This window comes from Xiphias gladius, chromosome 15 (genome assembly GCF_016859285.1).
Source record: "Xiphias gladius isolate SHS-SW01 ecotype Sanya breed wild chromosome 15, ASM1685928v1, whole genome shotgun sequence".
Lineage (NCBI taxonomy): Eukaryota > Metazoa > Chordata > Actinopteri > Istiophoriformes > Xiphiidae > Xiphias > Xiphias gladius.
Window position 1 is genome coordinate 31,018,713 of NC_053414.1, and position 21,234 is coordinate 31,039,946.

Genomic DNA, 21,234 nt, shown 5'->3' on the forward strand with positions numbered 1-21,234 from the left:
GTAAAAATGTATAAAACAGTATAACTCCAAGTGAGTACTAAGATGACAAAAGCACAAGATAAGACACAACTGACACAACAGCATAAAGGTTACTTTATTTTGAGTTGCGATATACAGTAGAAAATTAAAATGAAAATGAAAAATCAATTTACTGATAAAACTACTTATCCATGGATGGATCAGTGAAGGTCTGAAGAGCAAAGGGGCAGGGGGGAGCCATGGATAATAAAAAGTACAAGATACAAATAGAAGAAAAAACATAAAGAATATGTCTTGCTATTATGTTTAAGTTACAAATATAAAAGCAAGATTTTTTTTTCTCTCTTGTGCAGTCAAAGGCAGGCGAGAGAGGGTGGAATTTGCGCACGCGCAGTTGCGGGTAACCCTTGCCGCGCACGAGCACTCGCTTGTCACGAGTGTCAGTGAACACTCAGTCATGATTTTCAAAATAAAGCACAAGTTTCACACATGCACACTAATACAACATGGAGTGGATGGGAATACCAATTCTGTTAACGATATGGTTAAGACTTTTTCCTCCTGTTATTAAAATACTTGGTCTTAATTTGAAAGGTATAACCGGAGGCTGGGCGTTTTATTATCGTTAACATGACAGTAGTGTAGTAAGCAGTAACGCAGCTTTTATGAGCGTCACTATCTATCGAAGACAGAGAGAGAGGGAGCTCTGGTACCGTTAGTGACGAGTATACCTTCTCGTCCAGTGTAACCGAACAAGCGTAGGATACAGAAGGAAGTCATGGAAAACATGCCAGGGCAGTGCAGGAACAGCAGCAGCGGAGAATACAGCTCGTCTGATGACCTGAAACAGGGAATATAACCGCTGACGGGAAAACCGCTAAACACATCGGACTACTCTTCTTCCATCTCCACCATTTTGGTTGTCAGTGATGGAGCACATCCGGACGCCCAAGGTACCGACACTTGACATTTCAGCACCAATGACCTGGCTCTGTCTTTCGCCTGTCTTTGTTTCTTCGCCGCTGGTGTGCTCATTTGTTTACCATTTTCTTCAATGACACGCTTGGTTGTTCTTCCCCTGCGGTTTCTATCCATATCTCCAGCTCATCTCTCTCTGTTTCCGATACGCAGCTCAGTGCTGATCAGTATTTGTGAGGCATCCCGAAACTGACGTCTGTCTTTTTTAAGACGACCTGCAGGAAGACGTCCTTTGATCACTCTGAAATGGGACATCATATTAGCAAGACATTTTATGGCGCCACATGCTTCAAACATCTTGTGTCAGTTTATTTATATGCTTAGCAAATACTTACCTAACGTATTTTCAGTAAACATAAAATCTCTCTGGGGCTAACATTTTCTGTCCGATAACGGAATCATTGACGTAGTCCTAAACACCTGGCGCATGTGGCTGTAAGTTAATTTGCTTCTGCTGTCATATACGTTCGATATTTGTTTTTATAATTTAGAAATATCGAATATACTCGAGATAATCCGCCATTACACATCTTCTCAATCATGATGTCGCATTGTGCTGGTAAGCCTGGCAAAAGGCAAACAGGCTTCATGGCCCCGTCCTCCTTATTACCACATCACCATGGTCTGACTGTCATTATAATAGGATATATCTATAATGATGCACGCATTACAGTAACAGTTCCTACATTTCAACACTTGATAGGTATATGTTTGTTGTTGCATACAACCCGACATTCCATACAAACCCATTAGTTGTAAAATTAACTTGATTTTTAGACACACTTTAATTTGATAATTGAGTCATGGCAGGGGATTCTTTGAGCTGTTTTGATTTATGTGCATGTCTTGGTATAATTTGTGTATTTTTCCATCTCTGATATTTTGCGTGTGTATGTGTTTGTCTCTGTTAGGTGGAAAATGTGCGTCTCCTTGACCGGTTGTCAGGCCAGAGAAAGGCCAGCATTGGGACTCTCTACCTTTCTGCCACGCACACCATCTTTGTAGAGAACAACCCTGAGTCACGCAAGGAGACGTGGGTGAGCTGGAAGCTGGGCAATGCACCTGTGACCCATGAGAACTACCTTTAACATCTGGGTTCATGTCCATGATAATATGAACACTGTATTTCGTTTTATCCATCATTATGTCATTGCCTGATCGAGATATCAGATAGCTTCATCTAAAGTGAATCCTTATATTCTTCCTTACTTCCCCCCTTTCCCAGCTAAAGTCTTATTGTAGATAGACTGTTCATATACAGTATATCTCAATAACCTGCTTTAGAATATTTTTCCATTCATACAATCACCAAGAAACAGATTATCTGCCTATTTATAGATAAAGCGACAAATTTTACTATAAAGAACAGAAAAATACATCCTTACTCTTTAAATGTGCAGCCAACAGCATACTCCCCTGAGGCTGTGAAGTAGAGAGTGTAGGAAAATAGTGCCAAACCAACTGAATGGAAAAATTGTTTTAGTGTAGACAAACTTTGTTAGTATGAATGGAGTGTTGATACTTCTTTGAACAACATCCCTCAGACATGCAGGCAGATTTATACCAACTGAACATGAATGGCAGTATAAAGACATGTTATGAAAGAAATATGATCTGCAGGGAAGCATTTGTTTGACAGTTAGAACCCCTGGATAGTGACATTCAGGCTTGTTTCATCATACGTCGTATTAGTTACAGAAATATCAAAATGTTTTTTTGTTCAAGCAAGACAGCTGAATGACACTTAGAGATTTGAGAAGATAATTTGATATTTTAATTCTTTGACTATTGAAAAAAGGCTGGATAAAGAATGCAGTGCTCAGAACGTTACATTCAAGTTACTTGCTTAAGATGTTCAGATTCAAATTCAGGAAATGTTTTGTTTATTACTTAGGTAGATTGTTTTCAACATGAGACCATCACTCTAAAAAGTATAGTATAACTACTAAGTAACTAAAGTAAAGTAAGTATATCCAGTAGAAATAGGAGAAGCACATCAAAGTTAAAGCAGTTGCAATAACATTATCACAGTGACACACACTGGCCTCAGTAGTAGCCTTTGGCCTTGCAATTACAATATGTCAGTCTATAGAGCCTCATCTTCAGTATTATTTAGTGTAGAATTGCCATGATGACAGGGCACTGGGAAGTTGGCCATTTTGAGCTTCACTATGGTTTTGAATCAAATAGAGTGAAATCACCGTTAGCACTGTGTGAGCGCTGAGTTTCCAGACACAGGAGGGAAAGTTGCCACCCTTCCCTCTTTCAGATCTTCTGCAGGAGGTGGAGGAGGAGTCTGCCCCATAGATAGTAAAGGCATCCGGGGGTGTCAGATTTCACCCAAGAGGCAACAACTGTGTGTACTGGATTTGCAGGAACAAAGAAAACAGATTTAATTATCTTGTGTAAAAAAAAAAAAAAAACGCTGTCAAAGCAGCCTTCTACTTCTTCTTTGTCTTCTTCTTCCTCTTCCTGTGGGAAAATCCCAGGAGCTTCCCCATAAACTGATGTTGACATTTCTTCCTGAATATTTTAGATCACAAGACAGATTACACAATAATGTGGTATATGTTGGATGTAATGCTAGGTTTGTTTGTTTTTCTTATAGTAATGATTTATATTACTGACTTACATACTTACAGTTATTAGTTATTCACATAACGACCTGATAGAAAGAATAGAGCATTGTGTGTATTCTTATGTATTTTGTTAGCATGCACCTCTTGAGGATAGGTCAAACATGTTCTCTTTGAATAATAGGAAAAATGTGTGTGTCTGTGTGTGTGTGTTTCAGGTGTTGCACAGCATGGTGAACAGTGTGGAGAGGCCGCCCACCACCCCTGCAGGAAGTCAGCTGATCCTGCGTTGTAAGGACTTCCATGTATTCCAGATCCTCATGGCTCAGGAGAGAGACTGTTTGGATGTTCATGCCTCATTGGTCAGGTTGTCTCGACCAGGTGTGTATGTGTATTTATATGCGTAAGTGGTTAAATGTGTGTTGTATAAATGAGTGATTTCATACGTACAAACACTTGTCTTGCATTGTGTCATGAGCAGGTGCTTTGCTTTTAAAGTATCTTATGCCCATAAAATACTGATTTAAAAGGATTCTCCTCTCCTCTTCTCTCCTCTCCTCTCCTCTCCTCTCTCAGAGAAGTACAGTGAGCTGTACTGCCTGTCCTTCAATCCCAATGTGAACAAAGAGGAGAGAGAAGAGTCATGGAACTTCTTAGACCTTGTGGCCGACTACAAGAGGATGGGAGTTCCTAATAACCTGTGGGTTACTACAGCAGCCAACAGTGAATACAGGGTCAGTCTAATTGGGACATGTGTGTAATTATAAAATTATTTTTAAGAGGAATAGGACAGCCAGTCAGCTGAGGAGATTGAGTTATTTCTTAAGAAATAAGGCGCAAGTTTATGCAGAGGTTGATATTAAAGATGAAAGCTACTTCTTGTATAAACAGTGTAGCTGATGTGAAGCTCTACCTCTACTAAAGCCATAACTAATATACTCTAGGGTCTGTAATTGTCTACCTGCGGTATTTCTTTTGCTAGGTGCAGTGAATATACCCTTCAACTAAGACATTAAAAGGTCATAGATAGGATAGCGCAAGACTCCCTTCAGCCTCACTGGCTGTGCACCAGGAGGCTACCTCCTCTAACGTGTGGAGCAAATAGCAGCCTGTCCAGTTTTACATACTTAAGTATTTAAACTTAACCAAATACTCGATTAGAGATAGGCAGTCATTTTTTTTTTTAATTTGTTGATGATAAAAATTTAAAAAACATAGAATAATCCCAGCCTTATCCTTTAGTCTTCAGCATTACCCTGATCTCCTCACATACAGGGTGGACAGGAACATAGTTCAAGATTAAAAGTGTCATCATCTGTAAAATAATTTGAATCTACCTTAGGTGTCCTTGATGTTAGAATATGTGTTTTTCCCCAGGTGTGTGATACGTACCCCTCAGAGCTGTTTGTTCCAAAGTCAGCCACACCCGCCATCATCGTGGGCAGCTCAAGGTTCAGGAGCCGGGGACGATTTCCTGCTCTGTCCTACTTCCACCAGGACACATTGGTCAGTGTGACACACAAACACACACACAGATAGATGGTTATGATTATAATAATGACGATGATGATGACAAAAGTGATGTTTTATTGGCCTATAGGCAGCAGTGTGCCGGTGTAGTCAACCATTGTCAGGCTTTAGTGGACGCTGTCAGGAGGATGAAATGATGCTTCAGGCTGTGATGAAGTCCAACCCTGGTAGTGACTACATCTATGTGGTGGATACCAGGCCCAAGGTAACACACACCCATACACTTATTCACTCAAGCACAGACACACCGAAGCATAGCCACAGTGAATAATACATATATAAAAAGAGCAATAATATTCACATAGACAGTACTCTCTGTGCGTGTCCAGTTGAACGCTATGGCAAATCGAGCAGCAGGTAAAGGCTACGAGAACGAGGACCACTACACCAACATCAAGCTGCAGTTCATTGGCATTGAAAACATTCATGTGATGAGGAGCAGCCAGCAGAAAATAATTGATGGTAAGAAGCGTGTGTATGTATATGTGTGTGTGTGTGTGTGTGTATGGGTGTGTGTTGAGCAAATTATATAAAGTTGCAGTGTGAGATGGAGATAGGGAAATAGCTGAGCAAAGAGAAGGAAATATTCGAGTTATCACATAGAGCTGCTATCAGTAAATACATAGACTTCTTCTGATTGTATGTTTTCCTATTTTCTTGTGTGTGTGTCTGTGTGTGTGTATGTGTTTTTGTAAACCTCCTCTCTCTCTCTTTCTTCCATGCAGTGGGTGAAATGCGATCTCCGTCCATGACTGACTTCCTGTGGGGTCTGGAGAACTCTGGTTGGCTCAAACACATTAAAGCCATACTGGATGCCGGAGTCTTCATAGCCAGGGTGTGTACACAGTCAGACAAAAACACACACAAACCCCTAGCAGCCACAAACATTTTAAATATTGAAACTGTCTGATTGGGTTATAATAATATAATGAGTAAAGACTCATAAAACCCAGTTTTAAGGAAGGTGTAAGCGCAAAAAAGATAGAATGAAGATCTTTTCAGCCTTCTGAGGTAAACATTTGATAACTTAATGCCTCATGTCAATATTATTTTTTGAAGTGAACGCTGTATTTCTACTGATTAGCTTGCAATTGATGCAACGGAAGATAAAATGTTTGCCTCTGTGATAACTTTCTGTGCAGTTTTTTCAAGGTTTGATTAACCTTAAGACTCTTGGATCTATTACTAAAGTTGAACTTCCTGGAATCAATTTTACCATGTTACTGGTACCTGCCCCCATGCCCCAGTATGCTTGCATTTTTTTTTTTACCACAGGGCTGTTTTTGTTCTGAACGCCTGGTTGGGATACTGCTGTGATTTAACTGGTCTCTCTCCCTCTCCAGGCTGTGGCTGATGAAGGTGTCAGTGTGTTGGTCCACTGTTCAGATGGCTGGGACAGGACAGCCCAGGCCTGTTCTGTAGCCAGCATACTGCTGGACCCCTACTACAGAACCATCAAAGGACTCATGGTAACAAACACACACACACACACACACACACACACACACACACACACACACACACACACACACACACACACACACACACATTTGTACTTCTTTCTTTTTGAGGGCACTCATTGACATAATGCATTCCCTAGCTCCTTACCCTAACCTCAACCATCACAACTGCACGCCTAACCCCAACCCTTACCCTAACCCTAACCTAAACGAGATTTTAACCTGAACCCTGAAAGTCTTAACCCTCAAACAGCCCTATGATGGTGTGCCAGAAAGTGAGGACCAGCCAAAATGTCCTCACTTTCCCAAAATTTCCTCACTCCGTAAGGTATATAACGCAAAGATAGAAGTTTTACACACACATACAATGTAGTCAATTCGTTATTCTAAGACACACCATGACAATCTTGGTTCTTATCTCTTGATCCTCCTTTTCCTCTCTACTATTTCTCCTCCCTTCCCTCTTTGTCCTGGCCTTATTATTCATATTTACTCCTTTTTGTGTCCTCTCTTACAGGTATTGATAGAGAGAGACTGGGTTTCCTTTGGACACAAGTTCTCCCACAGGTCGGTAACTGGGTCTGCGGAGCAACATCATTACAATAATTTAGTCTGTTTTGTAAGACAGGGCCAACCTATTCTTCAACCAGTCTTTCAACCTTGCAGTTACATATTTTGAATGCAATTTTGCTTTTTTTGATGGCAGATTTACCTGTAAAAGTAGCACTAGGAGGCTGATGTGCACAGTTGTTCCCAATCTGCAGTTTGTATTTATAGAAAAACTGTTAAGACGCTAGTTAGCAGTTTTAACTGTCTCTTTTTTCAAACGGGTAAAACCATTTAAAATGACACTTTTCCTGTTATACTACATTAAAATAAGTTTCAGGCATTTGATGAACAAAAATTGGATGTCCTCATGGGTTAGATTAGGTTCTGTATAAATTATGCTGGGAAAAGCAGAAAGAAAAGAATTATGGCAGAAAAAGAGGAAGGCAGAAGTAGTGGCGTGATTAGTTCATAGGTGGAAACTAAAAGAAAAACTGTAACAGATTGTGTAAGAGAGTGTGACAGACAGAGAATGACAGAAGCATAGAGGACACAGAGAAGCAAGCAGAAAAACAGGTTTAAATGAATTTTAAATACTAGGTCAACATATCTGGGTCAGTACAAAAATCTCTTCAAATGTTTTTTCCATAAGTGAGAGTGTTCCTCTTACTTAACTTCTTAAAAGTACAGTTTCAATAGAAACATAGTTCATAAATGTTATCGATGTAGAGGTCACTTTCAGTTATCATGACACATACGGTGAGAAACAGCTGTATAGAGAATAAACTGAGAAAGATTATAAAGTCAGCCTCTGCATTGCCGGCCAAAGATGATTTTCAAAAATAACTGGCCATTTACTGATCCAAGTCGAGTTACACTCGTTTGAACAGCAACTATAAAAGCATTTTTTTTTCCTGCCTATGGTTAATTTCTGAGCCATAAAAATTAGTAAACTCAGGACTGCAGCTTGTAAATATTTTCATCATTGAAAACTGTATTGATAACATACACAATACACACTGATCAGCCACAACATTAAAACCGGTAACTGGTTTTACTAATGCGGCTGAATGGTTTACAACATACTGTACTCTATAAGTCACATATCCCAAATGTAAAAAAAAACATTAAAAAAATTACTTATAAAAAAAGAACAATATACAAAATATAGGGAGGGAAGTTTAATAAATGAATACCGTAAGTTCTCATACAACAGCCGGTATTCAAATAATGACCAAGTCTCAAATAACAGGACATGGCCAGGATAAACATATACTGTAAAGACCAGTCGCTAATAAAGGCTGGGTAGTAAAACACATTTGAGGGTGAAATTATGTGTAGCCTTCTACAGCAGAAAGAACAGAAATACAACCAATTTCATAGACCATTTAATTCCAGTTTTTCCACATTTCCATTTTTAGCCATCAGTTTTCACATTAAAAGCCTACAACGGGCAAGCTGGAGGACTGTTACTGTGAAAAACCTGCTGGAAGTTTTGAGTTGCATTCACAGTATGTTAACATCGAATGGGAAAAACTGAAAAGTACAAAGACTGGAACATGGATGTATTAAGAGAGCTGAAGGGTCTTATAATATAGCCGTGGACTGGCATTAATTGGTGAATGGAAACTGTATTTCTCTTAGAGGAGAGAAACTGAGAGCAGCAGAGTGGTAAGCATGACATGAATCTGTTGTACTGATGGAATTAGTGCTTTATCAAGACAACAGGTAATAATGGAGGAAGTCTTGAATTAGTATTAACTGGGAAACAGGTAAAATTAAGATTAAGGAATGACTGTAATATACTACAAATAAGTCCCAAATAAAGGTTTGGTTCTCTCTGCCACTGAGGTAAATAAAGCCCACTATTTGGGAATTTACAGTATTAAAAAAACTTAATTCATCATTTTCCCATCATTTTCGAGGACCTGTTCTTTATTCATGCAATTTCCTCTTATAATCAAGTAGCCTTTCCTGCCTATTTATAGTCAAGCCCTTTAAAATAAAATAATGCTTATCAAACAACTGAAAACCATCAAAAGTCAGACGTTCATCTTCACATAAAAAATGATCTTTTTATCCAATAGTTCAACAGTATTTAATCTAACAGAAACAATTCTTAAGTCACCATGTATTATTGTTTGTGTTCTTTGACTTCAGTTGGTCTTTAATAAATTGCAGGAAAGTTACAGTGGCTTCAGAAAGTATTCAGATCCCTTCACTTTTAGCACAACACTTTATTGTGTTGTATATTTGATTTTAAATGGAAAAAAATCCCATTTTGCCCATCAGTCTACACTCAATAACCTACAATGACAGAGTGAATACACATTTTTAGAAATTGCTAAATTATTAAAAGTCAAAAAACTGAAATCTCTCATTTCAAAGTATTCAGACCCTTTGCTGTGGCACCCCAAACTGTGATCAGGTGCATCCTCTTTGCTTTAAGCATCCTTAAGATGAGTCCACCAGTGGCAAATTGAATTAATTGGACATTTGCCAATCTCTGTAGACCTCCGAGATACAATTGTGGTGATGTATTGATCAGGGCAAGGGTATAAAACCATTTCTAAAGCTTTGAGTGTTCCCAGGAGCACAGTGGCGTCAATAATTGTGAAATGGAAGAAGTTTGGAACCAACAGGACTCTTCCTACAGTTGGCCGTCCAGCCACACTGAGTAAGTGGGCATCATCATCATCCGTACAGTGAAGTATGGTGGTAGCAGCATCATGCTATGGGGTGTTTCTGAGTGTCAGGGACAGGAAGATTGATCAGAATTGAGATGAGGATGAACACAGCCAAAAACAGAGATCCTTGAAGGAAACCTGAGTGCATGTGACCTGAGACTGGGGCGATAGTTCAGCACAACAATGACCTGAAGCATACTGCCAAGACAATGCTGGAGTAGCCCAGCCAAAGCCCAGGCTTAAACCCCATGAAACATCTTTGGAGACCTGAAGATGTCAGGTCACAGACACTTCCCATCTAATCTGAAGGACCTTGAGTGAATCTGCCAGAGAGAATGGATTAAAGCTGTAATTCCTGCCAAAGAGGCTTCTTACAAAGTAGTGAATAAAGGATCTGAACATTTGAAAATAAGACATTTCAGTTATTACATTATGTGTTATTGAGTAGATGGGCAAAACTGTTTTTTTTAAATCAATTTAGAATTAAATATACAACACAGTAAAGTATGCAAAAGATGAAGTGGTCTGAATACTTTCTGAAGCCAAGGCATGTATAATAATTTTTGAAGTAAGATTATAAACAATGCGTATCTATCTCTATATATTTTATATCTGTTTTTGTAATATAAATCTCAAATATAAAATTACAAATAATAACAAAATTAAAGATTTAATTACAAATTAATAAATTATATTACGCTCCTCCTTTGGACGCGTCGAAGTGTAAAGCGCTTTGTCTGTTAAGGTAGAAAAGTTTTATATTAATGCAGTCACTTTACTTTTAATATAAATATACATTAAATTCTTAGCCAACCCTGGATTTCTTCAAAGAGACAAGTCATTTGTATGTTTTTTGCAAGTGTATTTTTTTAACAAGTCAACATACTGGATTTTTTGAAGAGTGTGTATTGGAATGGACAGTAAAGAGAGAGCTATGTCACTGCAGGTACGCCCACCTGGATGGAGATCCTAAAGAGGTGTCCCCTGTGATTGATCAGTTTCTGGAGTGTGTGTGGCAGCTGTCAGAACAGTTCCCATGTGCCTTTGAGTTCAACGAGCGCTTCCTCATTACCGTACACACACAGATCTACTCCTGTCAGTATGGGACCTTCCTGGGTAACTGCCAGAGGGAACGCAGGGATATGAGGTAGGACTGGCATAGAAACTAAAGACTAAAGAAACTTGTTAAAACAGCTATAACAAATACTTTACAATAACAATGTATCAAATGACAGTTTGACAGTGTGACAGTGACAGTGTGAAAGGAGTTCATGTAGGGATGAACCAACAGAAAATTATCACCCAAATTTGCAATTCCACTTGGCTTTACAGAACTTTATAGAGAATTTCAGCACATTGTTTAGCTTAGTGTCTTCATGATAAGTTGCTAACTAGTTTGTAAAATACATTGCCTGAAAGTTAATGAACATAATTTTCCCTTTTCAATATATATATATGTGTGTGTGTGTATGAACAGTTAGGTTCATAAGTATTTAGACAGTGACACAAAACAAAGCCATCAAGATGTGATTAAAGTGTAGACTTTCAGCTATAATCTAGGGGTTTAACAAAAATAATGCATTAACTGTTTAGGAATGAAATACGTTTCTATACATAGTCCCTCATTTTCAGAGGCTCAAAAGTACTTGGGCAGTTGACTGACATCAGTTTCATGACCAAGTGTGGCCTGTTCCCTTGTTATTTCATGACAAATTAAGCAGATAAAAGATCCGGAGTTGATTCCAACTGTTGAATTTGCATTCGGTAAATGTTTGTTGGAACTCTCAATACGCGGTACCAGGGGGGGGTTGTTTCGAAAAGAAGGAGGCCATCATTAGGCTGAAAAAAACAAAACAAACTTAACAGACAGATAGCAGAAGCTTTAGGAGTGGCGAAATCAACAGAGGAAGACAATTCAGTTCAATTAAATTTTATTTATAAAGCGCCGAATCATAACAGAGGTTATCTCAGGGCACTTTTCATATAGAGCAGGTCTAGACAGTACTCTTTATAGTTATATTTATAGACACCTTACATTCCACCATGAGCAGGCACTTGGGAACAACACCAAGGAAAAACTCCCTTTTAACAGGTAGAAATCTTGAACAGAACCTGGCTCATGGTGGGCAACCATTTGCCTCAACCGGCTGGGTTGAGAGAGAAAGAGAGAGGGAGAAGAGCGCAAGAGAGAGAGACAGAGAGAGCAGTGGGGGGAGAACATAGCACAGTACAGGCACAACATAAAGATGTATACCAATAATGAGACTAATAATTATTATAATAATTATAATAATAATACTAATAAAACTAAATATATTAATAGTAATGACAATCATAATAATTGAAGCAGTGAGTGTTGAGCAGAATCATGGGGTCAGTAGATGGTTTGCAGTCACAGATCCAGACTCTGCAGCCCCAGGGGCAGAAATATCTGCAGAAAGTGACAGGAGAAGAGGGAAGAGAAAGCAAAGAACTACTGGAGAGCGAAGATGTCAAGTAAGTAACGAGCATTGATGCGATATGAATGTGTACAGATGGATAGGAAGAGGAGGAGAGAGAAGCTCGGTGCATCATGGGAAGTCCCCTGGCAAGGCCTATAGTAGCATAACAAGGGGATGGTTCAAGCAAAGCCAGAGCCAGCCTTAACTATAAGCTTTATCAAAAAAGGAAGGTTTTAAGCCTACTCTTAAATGTGGAGAGGGTGTCTGGTTCCCAGACCCAAACCTGAAGTTGGTTCCACAGTAGAGGAGCCTTTATAACTGAAGAATCTGCCTCACATTCTACTTTTGGAGACTCTAGGAACCACAAGCAAGCCTGCGTTCTGGGAGCACAGTGTGCTAGTGGGTTAATAGGGTACTATGAGCTCTTTAAGATATGATGGTACCTGACCATTAAGGGCTCTGTAGGTCTATTCTGGATTTTAAAGGGAGCCAATGCAGAGAAGCTAACACAGGAGAAACATGATCTCTTTTCCTAGTTCCTGTCAGTACTCGCGCTGCAGTATGAGAGTATTTATAGATTTGCTGGGAAAGCGTGATAATAAGGAGTTGCAATAATCCAGTCTAGAAGTAACGAAAGCATGGACTACTTTTTCTGCATCTTTTTGAGACAGCATGTGCCTGAATTTTGCAGTGTTATATAGGTGAAAAAAGGCAATCCTTGAAGTCTGATCAAAGAGAACTCCGAGATTCCTAACTGTGGTGCTGGAGGCCAGGGCAATGCTATCTGGAGTAACTATATCATAAGATAATGTGTTTCTGAGGCGTTGGGGGCCAAGTACAATAACTTAAGTTGTGTCTGAGTTTCACAGCAGAAAGTTGCTGATCATCCAGGTCTTTATGTCCTTAAGGCCTGCTTGAAGTTTAGCTAACTGATTGGATTCATTGGGATTCATTGACAAGTACAATTGTATCATCTGTATCATCATCTGCATAACAATGGAAGTTTATGGAGTGTTTCCTAATAATATTGTCTAAAGGAAGCATTTATAAGGTGAATAGAACTGGTCGAAGCACAGAACCTTCGGGAACTCTGTGACTAACTTTTGAGTATATGGAAGATTTATTGTTAAGGTGTAAAAACTGAAATCGATCTGATAAATATAACTTAAACCAGCTTAGAGCGATTATTTTAATTCCAATTAAATGTTCCAGTCTCTGTAATAGGATATGATGGTCAGTGGTATCAAATGCAGCACTAGGACCTAACAAGGCAAGTACAGAGACAAGTCCTTTGTACGATTCAATTAGAAGATCATTTTTAAGTTTCCCAAGTGCTGTCTCTGTGCGATGATGCACTCAGCCCTCGTGTTATCATATAAAAGGTCACACAACTGGTTGGCGACAGCTTCCTCAAGGATCTTAGAGAGAAAGGGAAGATTAGATATGGGTCTGTAGTTGGTTTAAACATCTGGATCATGAGTAGGCTTTTTAAGAAGAGGTTTAGTTACAGCTATTTTAAAGGACTGCGGTAAATAGCCTGTTAATAAAGACATATTGATTATATCTAGTAAAGAGGTGCTAACTAAGGGTAAAACTTCCTTAAGCAGCCTAGTTGGGATGGGGTCTAAGAGACCCCTAAGTATATATCAGGTTTTACAGCTGTTTCTGAGGTTCCTCTGTTTTTGCGTTGTTTCCTTTATTATGCGGGTTTGGGAGTTAAACCATGGAACTAACCCCCTTTGTTTTATTATCTTCCTTTTTAAAGGGGTAATAGATTCGAGTGTCATTCTCATTGAGCCTGCAGCACTATCAACAAGATGATCAATTTTGGAGGGACTAAAGTTAGCATAGGAGTCCTCAGTTATGTTGAAACATGGCAGTGAATTAAGCGCCGATGGAATCAGTTCCTTAAATTTTTATTAGGTTTCTGTGTACAGCTCCTCTTCTGTTTATTTTTGAGTTAATTAATTTAGGTGGTCAGGGGGCAGACACAGTCTCTATGGGGTTTTGGGTTGGTGACTGCTGTAATGGAAGCACAGAGATGCATGTAAGAATGCAACTCTGCCTCCTGGTCTCAACTCTGGGTTGTCATGGTTTTGGTCTACTAATAAACTCAGTCAGATTTCTAGATATGACAATTGTTCCATCCAAATTGGGATGTATGGCGTCTCTCCTGATCAGACCAGGTCTTCCCCAAAAAGCCCGCTTGTTATCTACAAAGCCCACGTCGTTTGTTGGACACCACTTCAATAGCCAGCGGTTGAATGATGACATGCGACTATACATGCCATCGCTGGTCAGATTTGGCAGGGGTCCAGAGAAAACTACGGAGTCACAACCAAAGTGGATGATCGTGGAATTCTTTCCTTGAAAGGTGAAGAAAAACCCTTCACAACATCTAGCCAGGTCAAGAACATTTGAGGAGGTAGGCATATCAATGTCAAAGTCTACAATCAAGACACCTTCATGAATGTAAATAGAGTGTTTACAACCAAGTGCAAACCACTGGTAACACTCAAGAATACAAAGGCCAGATTAGGCTGCCAAAAAACATCTAAAAAACGCTTGCCCAGTTCTGGAACTAGATTCTTTGGACAGATGAAACCAAGATTGACTTGTAACAGAATGATGGGAAGAGAAGAGTTTAGAGAAGGGAAGGAACTGCACATGATCCAAAGCATACCACATCATCTGTCAAACATGATTGAGGCAGTGTTATGGCATGGTCATGTATGGCTGCCAATGGAACTTGGTCACTGCTGTTTATTGATGATGTGACTGCTGATAGAAGTAACAGGATGAATTCTCAAGTGTAAAGGGTTATACTATCTGCTCAGATTCAGCCAAATGCTGCCAAACCGATAGAATGGTGCCTCACAGTACAGATGGATAATGACCCAAAACATACTGCAAAAGCAACCTGAGAGCTTCTCGAGGCAAAAAAATTGACTATTCTTCAATGGCCAAGTCAATCACCTGACTTCGCTCAACTGAGCATGCATTTAACTTACTGAAGACAAAACGGGGGGCATAAAGACCCAAAAGCAGCAGTAAAGGCCTTGCAAAGCATCTGAAGGGAGGAAACTCAGCCGAGGTGATGTCCATTGGTTCCAGACATCAGGCAGTCATTGACTGCAAAGGATTTAGTGCAGCATCATACATTTGTTGACTGCATTATTGGTTGATTTGATTGTGTGTGTGTTGTTTGAATGCAGGCTTAATGAGCGGAGTCACTCTTTGTGGCCTCACCTGTGGAAGGACAGAGCTGAGTACATCAATCCCCTTTACAAGGCAGAGCTGAGCCAGAGTCAGGGTGTCCTCAGACCAAACACCACCCCCTACTGCTTCAAGTGAGTCACTGCAACAAACACTTGCTATTATATTCTGCCACAGAGAGGTAATGTTATTTTTGCCTCAGAAGTGTATGATAAATAAGTAATGGTATTTTATTGTTGAAAAGACAAATCAAATATGGTTGCTCTATGTATTCACTGCCTTTCTAAAATTTAGTAATACAATATATTGCATAAATGTATATTTTATGTTTGGAAGACAGTTACTCATTACTCCAAAAAAATTAAATGGTCTACAAAAGTTTAAAAGTTTATTTTTCTGATACTGTAGAAAGGGTCCCTACTTGCATGTCCAGTCAGGCATAATCTACATAAAAAATTTCAAAGAAAAAAAGTACAAAATGATTGTATTATAATCGCTTTATTTGTCTCTTTATGTTGTCTCCAGAATGTGGAAAGGTCTCTATAACCACGTGGAGAAATCAGTGCCTCCTTGCCAGTCACCTGCTGACTTCCTGTCTGCCGTGAGAGAGGAGTCCCAGCAGCTGGAGGAGGAGCTGACTAATCACCAGGAGGTACCGCCAGGAGGAACCGCCCACCACCACCATCCGGGCTCCAGACAAGGCATACAACACACAAAGACACCCCCTGTTTTGACACCAACATAACCCCAATTCAACATCCATCGCTCCAAAATGAATCTGAGACTGTCTTGCTGAGACCCTGTTTACATGACAGATTTACAACAGTTGGCTTATCAGTGTCCAACTGAAATTATCTTCTTCCCTCTTTGCCCAGTTGAAACTCTAATTTCCCTGGTCTCATTTGTGCCCACATTCAGACAAAAATTTAAACTGAAAAATACATTCAGCACACGAAAAAATACAAAGAGTTAGTACTAAAAACAGAGAACCTGGCAGGACTGTGGCACCTTATCTGCTGAGGGAGGGACGTTTCTCTGTGCTCACCTTAAATCTGAGTTTAGGCGAATAAGTATGAGCATGGTTCATGACATCATAGACAAATTTGATTTGGAAACTTGAAACACCACATTTCAACTTTTGAAGTGAGCAATAGTTGCATATTCATAGATTCTGGATTTTTCAATGAGGGAGAAGGAGTAGATATAACTTTAATGATTTTTTACCAAGGTAATTAAACTTTTTTGTGGAAAAACTATATTAGACATTAATTATTATTTCAGTCAGGATATTTTTATAACCATCTTTTTATGTCTTAAAACTTGTCTGGAGGGGAACACTTGTTTCAGCTCCTTTACACTAGGTTTTTCCAAAATTGAAGACTAAATAAATGTGTGTAATTTTTGTTGCTCCCCATTGTAGAATTTGAAACCAAAGCCTAACATCCTTTTTCAAGTTTGAAGGGGAATTAGATTTAACTCAAAAAGTAAATGGCAGATCAATCTAACAAGATTGGCTGTCTTAAATCAATGGTGTCCAACTGACATTCAGCCATCCACATTTCTCACACCCTAACCCACTCAATATACACAGTGAGAGAAGCATTTGTTAACATTGCTGATAAATGAATGGCAGACCTCTCAGCTAAGTAACGGAAGTGTTTGTCTTTTTTTGTCATTTCTGCAGAGGATAGTAGCCCTCACAGGGAAACCTATCATGTGGGAGAAGATTGAGGTTCCGAGGAGGAGGACTAGCCACCTGCGGCAGAGACACCGTGGGCCGGACCCGCCCACCACTTACACAGGCCCAATCACCAGCCCTGCACAGGACAATGGTCATGCAGTCTCCTCTGAACCAGCCAATCAAAAGGCTCAGACCAAGGAACCGGCTCTCACCCTGCCGATAGGGCCACAAGCACAACTCAAGAGTCACGACCCCGATGACCTCTCCACCTGCAGCGACCTGGAGTCGGGTGTGGCCGACCTCAGCAGCCGCTCATCTAGTGGTGGGGACTATGGCAAGGACCTGGACTTGGAATGAGGATGCCTGTACTACTAGCTGACTGGAAAAAGGGAGCCCTGGCACCTAGCTGGAAGGGGAAAGACTTACAGTCGATTCCTAAAAATATTTATTTAAACACCTGGAGGGGAGTGAAGGAAGGCTGTTATTAGTTAAAGATGGTTACTGACTGACTGAAAGGCAGTTGGATTTTATCCTTTGTTTTCTAGTAGACAGTTGTAGTTTGTCCCATTCCTTCTTGATCTAAAAGGAGTCACGGTGACTTAGGGAGAAACCTCAATGGCTGTTTATCAGTTTGTCTTTTTGACAAAAGCACAGAAAGACACCATTCCTGTGTTTTAATGTGACATTTTTTAAATTTATTTTTTTGTTGCACAAAGCCAGATAGGCTGCTTTTTATATGTGGACATAGTTTTTAGGTCGGCTCAATTACCGACATTTGTACTTTGTATTTTGTTTAAGGGATGCATTATTGTCATATGAAACTAGCCTGAAATAATGTACGACACACTGGGTTCACACTGATGAATCACTTATATTTTCAGAGTAGAACAAACAATCTCACTGGACAAAGCTTTACTTTTATCCATAGTAATCATGTCATTCACGTCTCCTCTTCAACCCAATCTAAAAATAATTTGCAACATGATGGAAGTTTTATTGAATGATTTATTTACATCCAGTCTTCCTTCTTCTTCAGTGTAAGACAATATGCGTTATGATACTAGTAATAGTAGTTTTTCCTCCAAAGTGTTTCTTTGTAGGACCAGCAAATATTTTTACTTTAGACACAACGCAGCACACCGGTTTCACTGAAAAACTGACCTCTGGTCAGTAACACTATTTCGCAACATAGTGTGTCTATTTCAAAGTCTGGACCAAGTTAGGTGTGAGGGGCCACTAGTTCAGCACTATAACTCAATAGTAATAGAATTAGAAGGCGTATTAGAGCAACATAAATATTATTTCTCTGGAAAATTATGTTATTATTTATGTGGTGGAAAGCAGATTAATGTTTCCAGAGGGTGTAAGGCTTTTAGATGTGTATGGTCATTAGCCTAACCCTGGATCAGCCCTCCATCCAGCCATTTGAAGGTTTATTGCTGAATAGAAGAACAGAAATCAAGCTACAGAGATGCTGCAGTGGAAAATGTAAAATGTTATTATGTAGTCTTCACACTGGAAACTTCTTCCCTTGTAACTTATCTTGAACTTCTCTAAAACGTATCACTTCACAAAACACAAAATCTGCCACTAAGGGTTGATATCTAGGTTTTGAGAGGTAGAATAAAATATACTAATTTAGTTCAAATTAGAATGATAAGCAGTATAAAATTTAAAAAAGTGGATTCCCCAAAGGTACTTTTTGAAAATACAAAGCTGTTCTCCCAGCTATGATGGAGATAAAGGAAAAGTATAACAGGAAGGAAATATGTCACAGATTTAAAGTCTGAATCGAGGTCAGATAAATTTAAAATTGTTTCTTGAACCTGTCTGAATGATCAGTCATTACCAGGGATAGGAATTAACCAGATCAAAATATGAACAAAAACATTAATGCTTATAACAAAGGCTGGACTACAGTATTTTCTTTTGTCTTTCATGTGTGCAATATATTATGTTAAAGCAATTTGTTATATTCTTTTTGGTTTCAGTGTACTATACAACATTCTACAAGGACCTGATATCCTCAGTGATGTAAAAATATTTAACCAACTGAATCCTTCAGATGATATGGTATAAATCATGAAATCCAATGAAGCTTGTCAGATAACTGGTGTTTCAAATTTTATTATATAGACTATGGTTGACTGCTATGTACTTTAAGAACTTTAGAATTTATAGCTCGTGTCCTTTCAAGTTATCCGTAGCTTTTTAGATTCCCACTGATGAATTACCAACAAGCAGAACACTGGGAAAATGCCCAAAGCAATTAAAACACCTCACTTTGTTTCATGGTGTCTACACTGTCCAGAGGGATCTCTGTAAGTGCATTCCATATTTTAATGAGCATATACAGTTTTTGGCTGTATGGTATCTAAGCGCTGACCTACTAGAGCACATTGCCATGTTACTGTATTTAATGCTGACAATGAAAACCTACTGTGACCCGAGATGAACATGACTGGCTCCATGTAATCCTTCAGTGTTGGTGGATATGTGGTACAGAAAGCACTGATTATACACCGATCAGCCGCAAGATTAAAAACACTGACAGGTGAAGTGAACAACATTATCTTGTTAGTTTGGCAAGGGTGAGATATATTAGGCAGCAAGTGAACAGTCAATTGTTGAAGTTAACGTGTTGGAAGCAGGAAAAATGGGGAAGCGTAAGGATCTGACTGACTTTGACAAGGGTCAAATTGTGATGGTTGCACGACAAGTCTTGTGGGGTGTTCTTGGTATGCATACCGGGAACACCCCACGAGACCTGTCATTTTAGAGATGCTCTAACCCAGTCGTCTAGCCATGACAATTTGACTCTTGTCAAAGTCAGTCAGATCCTTATGCTTGCCCATTTCTTTTCTTTTTTTTTTTTCAAAAGTGGTCCAAGGAAGGGCAACCGGTGAACCGTTGACAGGGTCATGGCTGCCCAAGGCTCTTTGATGCATGTGGGGAGCAAAGACAGGCTCACAGAAGAGTTACTGTAGCACAAGCTGCTGAAAACCTTAATGCTGGCTATGATAGAAAGCTGTCAGAGCACACTGTGCATCACAGCTTGCTGTGTAGGGGCTGTGTAGCCGCAGACCGGTCAGAGTGCCCATGCTGACTCTGACCTAAAAGTGCCTACAATGGGCATGTGAGCATCAGCACTGGACCACTGAGCAATGGAAGGTGGCCTGGTCTGATGAATCACGTTTTCATTTAGATCATGTGGATGGTGCGTGCGCATCATTTACATTTGGAAGAGATGACACCACGATGCACTATGGGAAGGCAAGCCAGTGGAGGCACTGTGATTCTCTGGGCAATGTCGTGCTGGGAAACCTTGGATCCTGGCATTAATGTGCATGTTACCTCGACATGTACCACCTACTGTAACGTTGCAGACCAAGTGCAGCCCTTCACAGCCTCTTTCAGCATGGGATGTGTTGAAAAAACAATTCCAATCCTTGGAGGCCCCACCTTGCATCTTACAGGGCATGTGATGGGTCAGAGCTGTTTTGGGAGGGCAATGGGGACCTACACAATATTAGGGAGGTGTTTTTTTTTTTATGTCGTGGCTGATGTGTGCATTTCAAACACATACTGAGTAGTGTGTCTTACAGCTAATGACAGCTGATGTGTTCACTGCTGAGCAGTGGCGGGCACCTGTGGGACTGAAGAAAGAAGTTGACCAATTACTTTAGCACAGATATTATGTAGTCCAATTTGTAACCATGGATTTTAAAAACATTGCCTTAGAAATGCTGTATACACTGGACATTCATACAACCAATTCAAGAAAAAAGAGAAAGTGGAAAGAGGAATACTCTTTCCACTGTTGGTACATTTTAAAAACTTTCTATACGCAAAGCTGTGGAGTAAGTTGGGAAAAAACTGAGTTTTCATTGGCTCTGGCAGTTGTGCTGACATGCAGATCCAATATAACGATATAAATGTGGTTTGACCGGTGCACGATGAGAAATGTCACCGTGATGCTGTGTGTGACAACACTGAGGAGCTGTCTCTTGTACATTTCACTGTGTGTAGGTACATGTGTGTGTTCTGTATTCATTGATGTAAAAGATCTATCATTAAATGCATTGTTAAAGGGAAAGAACTGCAACATACTGGGCCTGAAGTGTCCTTTAACACATCAGC

General features: G+C 39.7%; 1 protein-coding gene across 3 annotated transcripts; it reads left to right on the plus strand.

The window, feature by feature from the left end:
- Window positions 1-642: 642 nt before the first annotated feature.
- On the plus strand, window positions 643-21,209 carry mtmr7b (myotubularin related protein 7b). Of its 3 annotated transcripts, none has more exons than XM_040145703.1 (14): window positions 643-932; window positions 1,869-1,994; window positions 3,752-3,914; window positions 4,110-4,267; window positions 4,911-5,039; window positions 5,134-5,268; window positions 5,393-5,525; window positions 5,789-5,898; window positions 6,407-6,532; window positions 7,041-7,090; window positions 10,703-10,903; window positions 15,413-15,547; window positions 15,939-16,114; window positions 17,098-17,241. In XM_040145703.1, exons 1-14 carry the CDS (start codon window positions 909-911, stop codon window positions 17,142-17,144), a joined length of 1,713 nt encoding a protein of 570 aa, XP_040001637.1. In that variant the 5' UTR covers window positions 643-908; the 3' UTR covers window positions 17,145-17,241. The 3 variants fall into 3 exon arrangements, with proteins under 3 accessions (XP_040001637.1, XP_040001635.1, XP_040001636.1); XM_040145701.1 differs by having other exon boundaries at window positions 658-932; window positions 15,939-16,065; window positions 17,098-21,208; XM_040145702.1 differs by lacking the exon at window positions 10,703-10,903 and having other exon boundaries at window positions 658-932; window positions 15,939-16,065; window positions 17,098-21,209.
- Window positions 21,210-21,234: the final 25 nt, after the last annotated feature.

What these genes read in the sequence shown, in the direction of transcription:
- mtmr7b (XM_040145701.1), top strand. Translation starts at nt 909, where the DNA reads ATGGAGCACATCCGGACGCCCAAG. An exon ending in GGTCAGGTTGTCTCGACCAG is followed by an intron (nt 3,915 to 4,109) that starts GTGTGTATGTGT and finishes CTCCTCTCTCAG; the next exon opens with AGAAGTACAGTGAGCTGTAC. An exon ending in CCGGAGTCTTCATAGCCAGG is followed by an intron (nt 5,899 to 6,406) that starts GTGTGTACACAG and finishes CTCCCTCTCCAG; the next exon opens with GCTGTGGCTGATGAAGGTGT.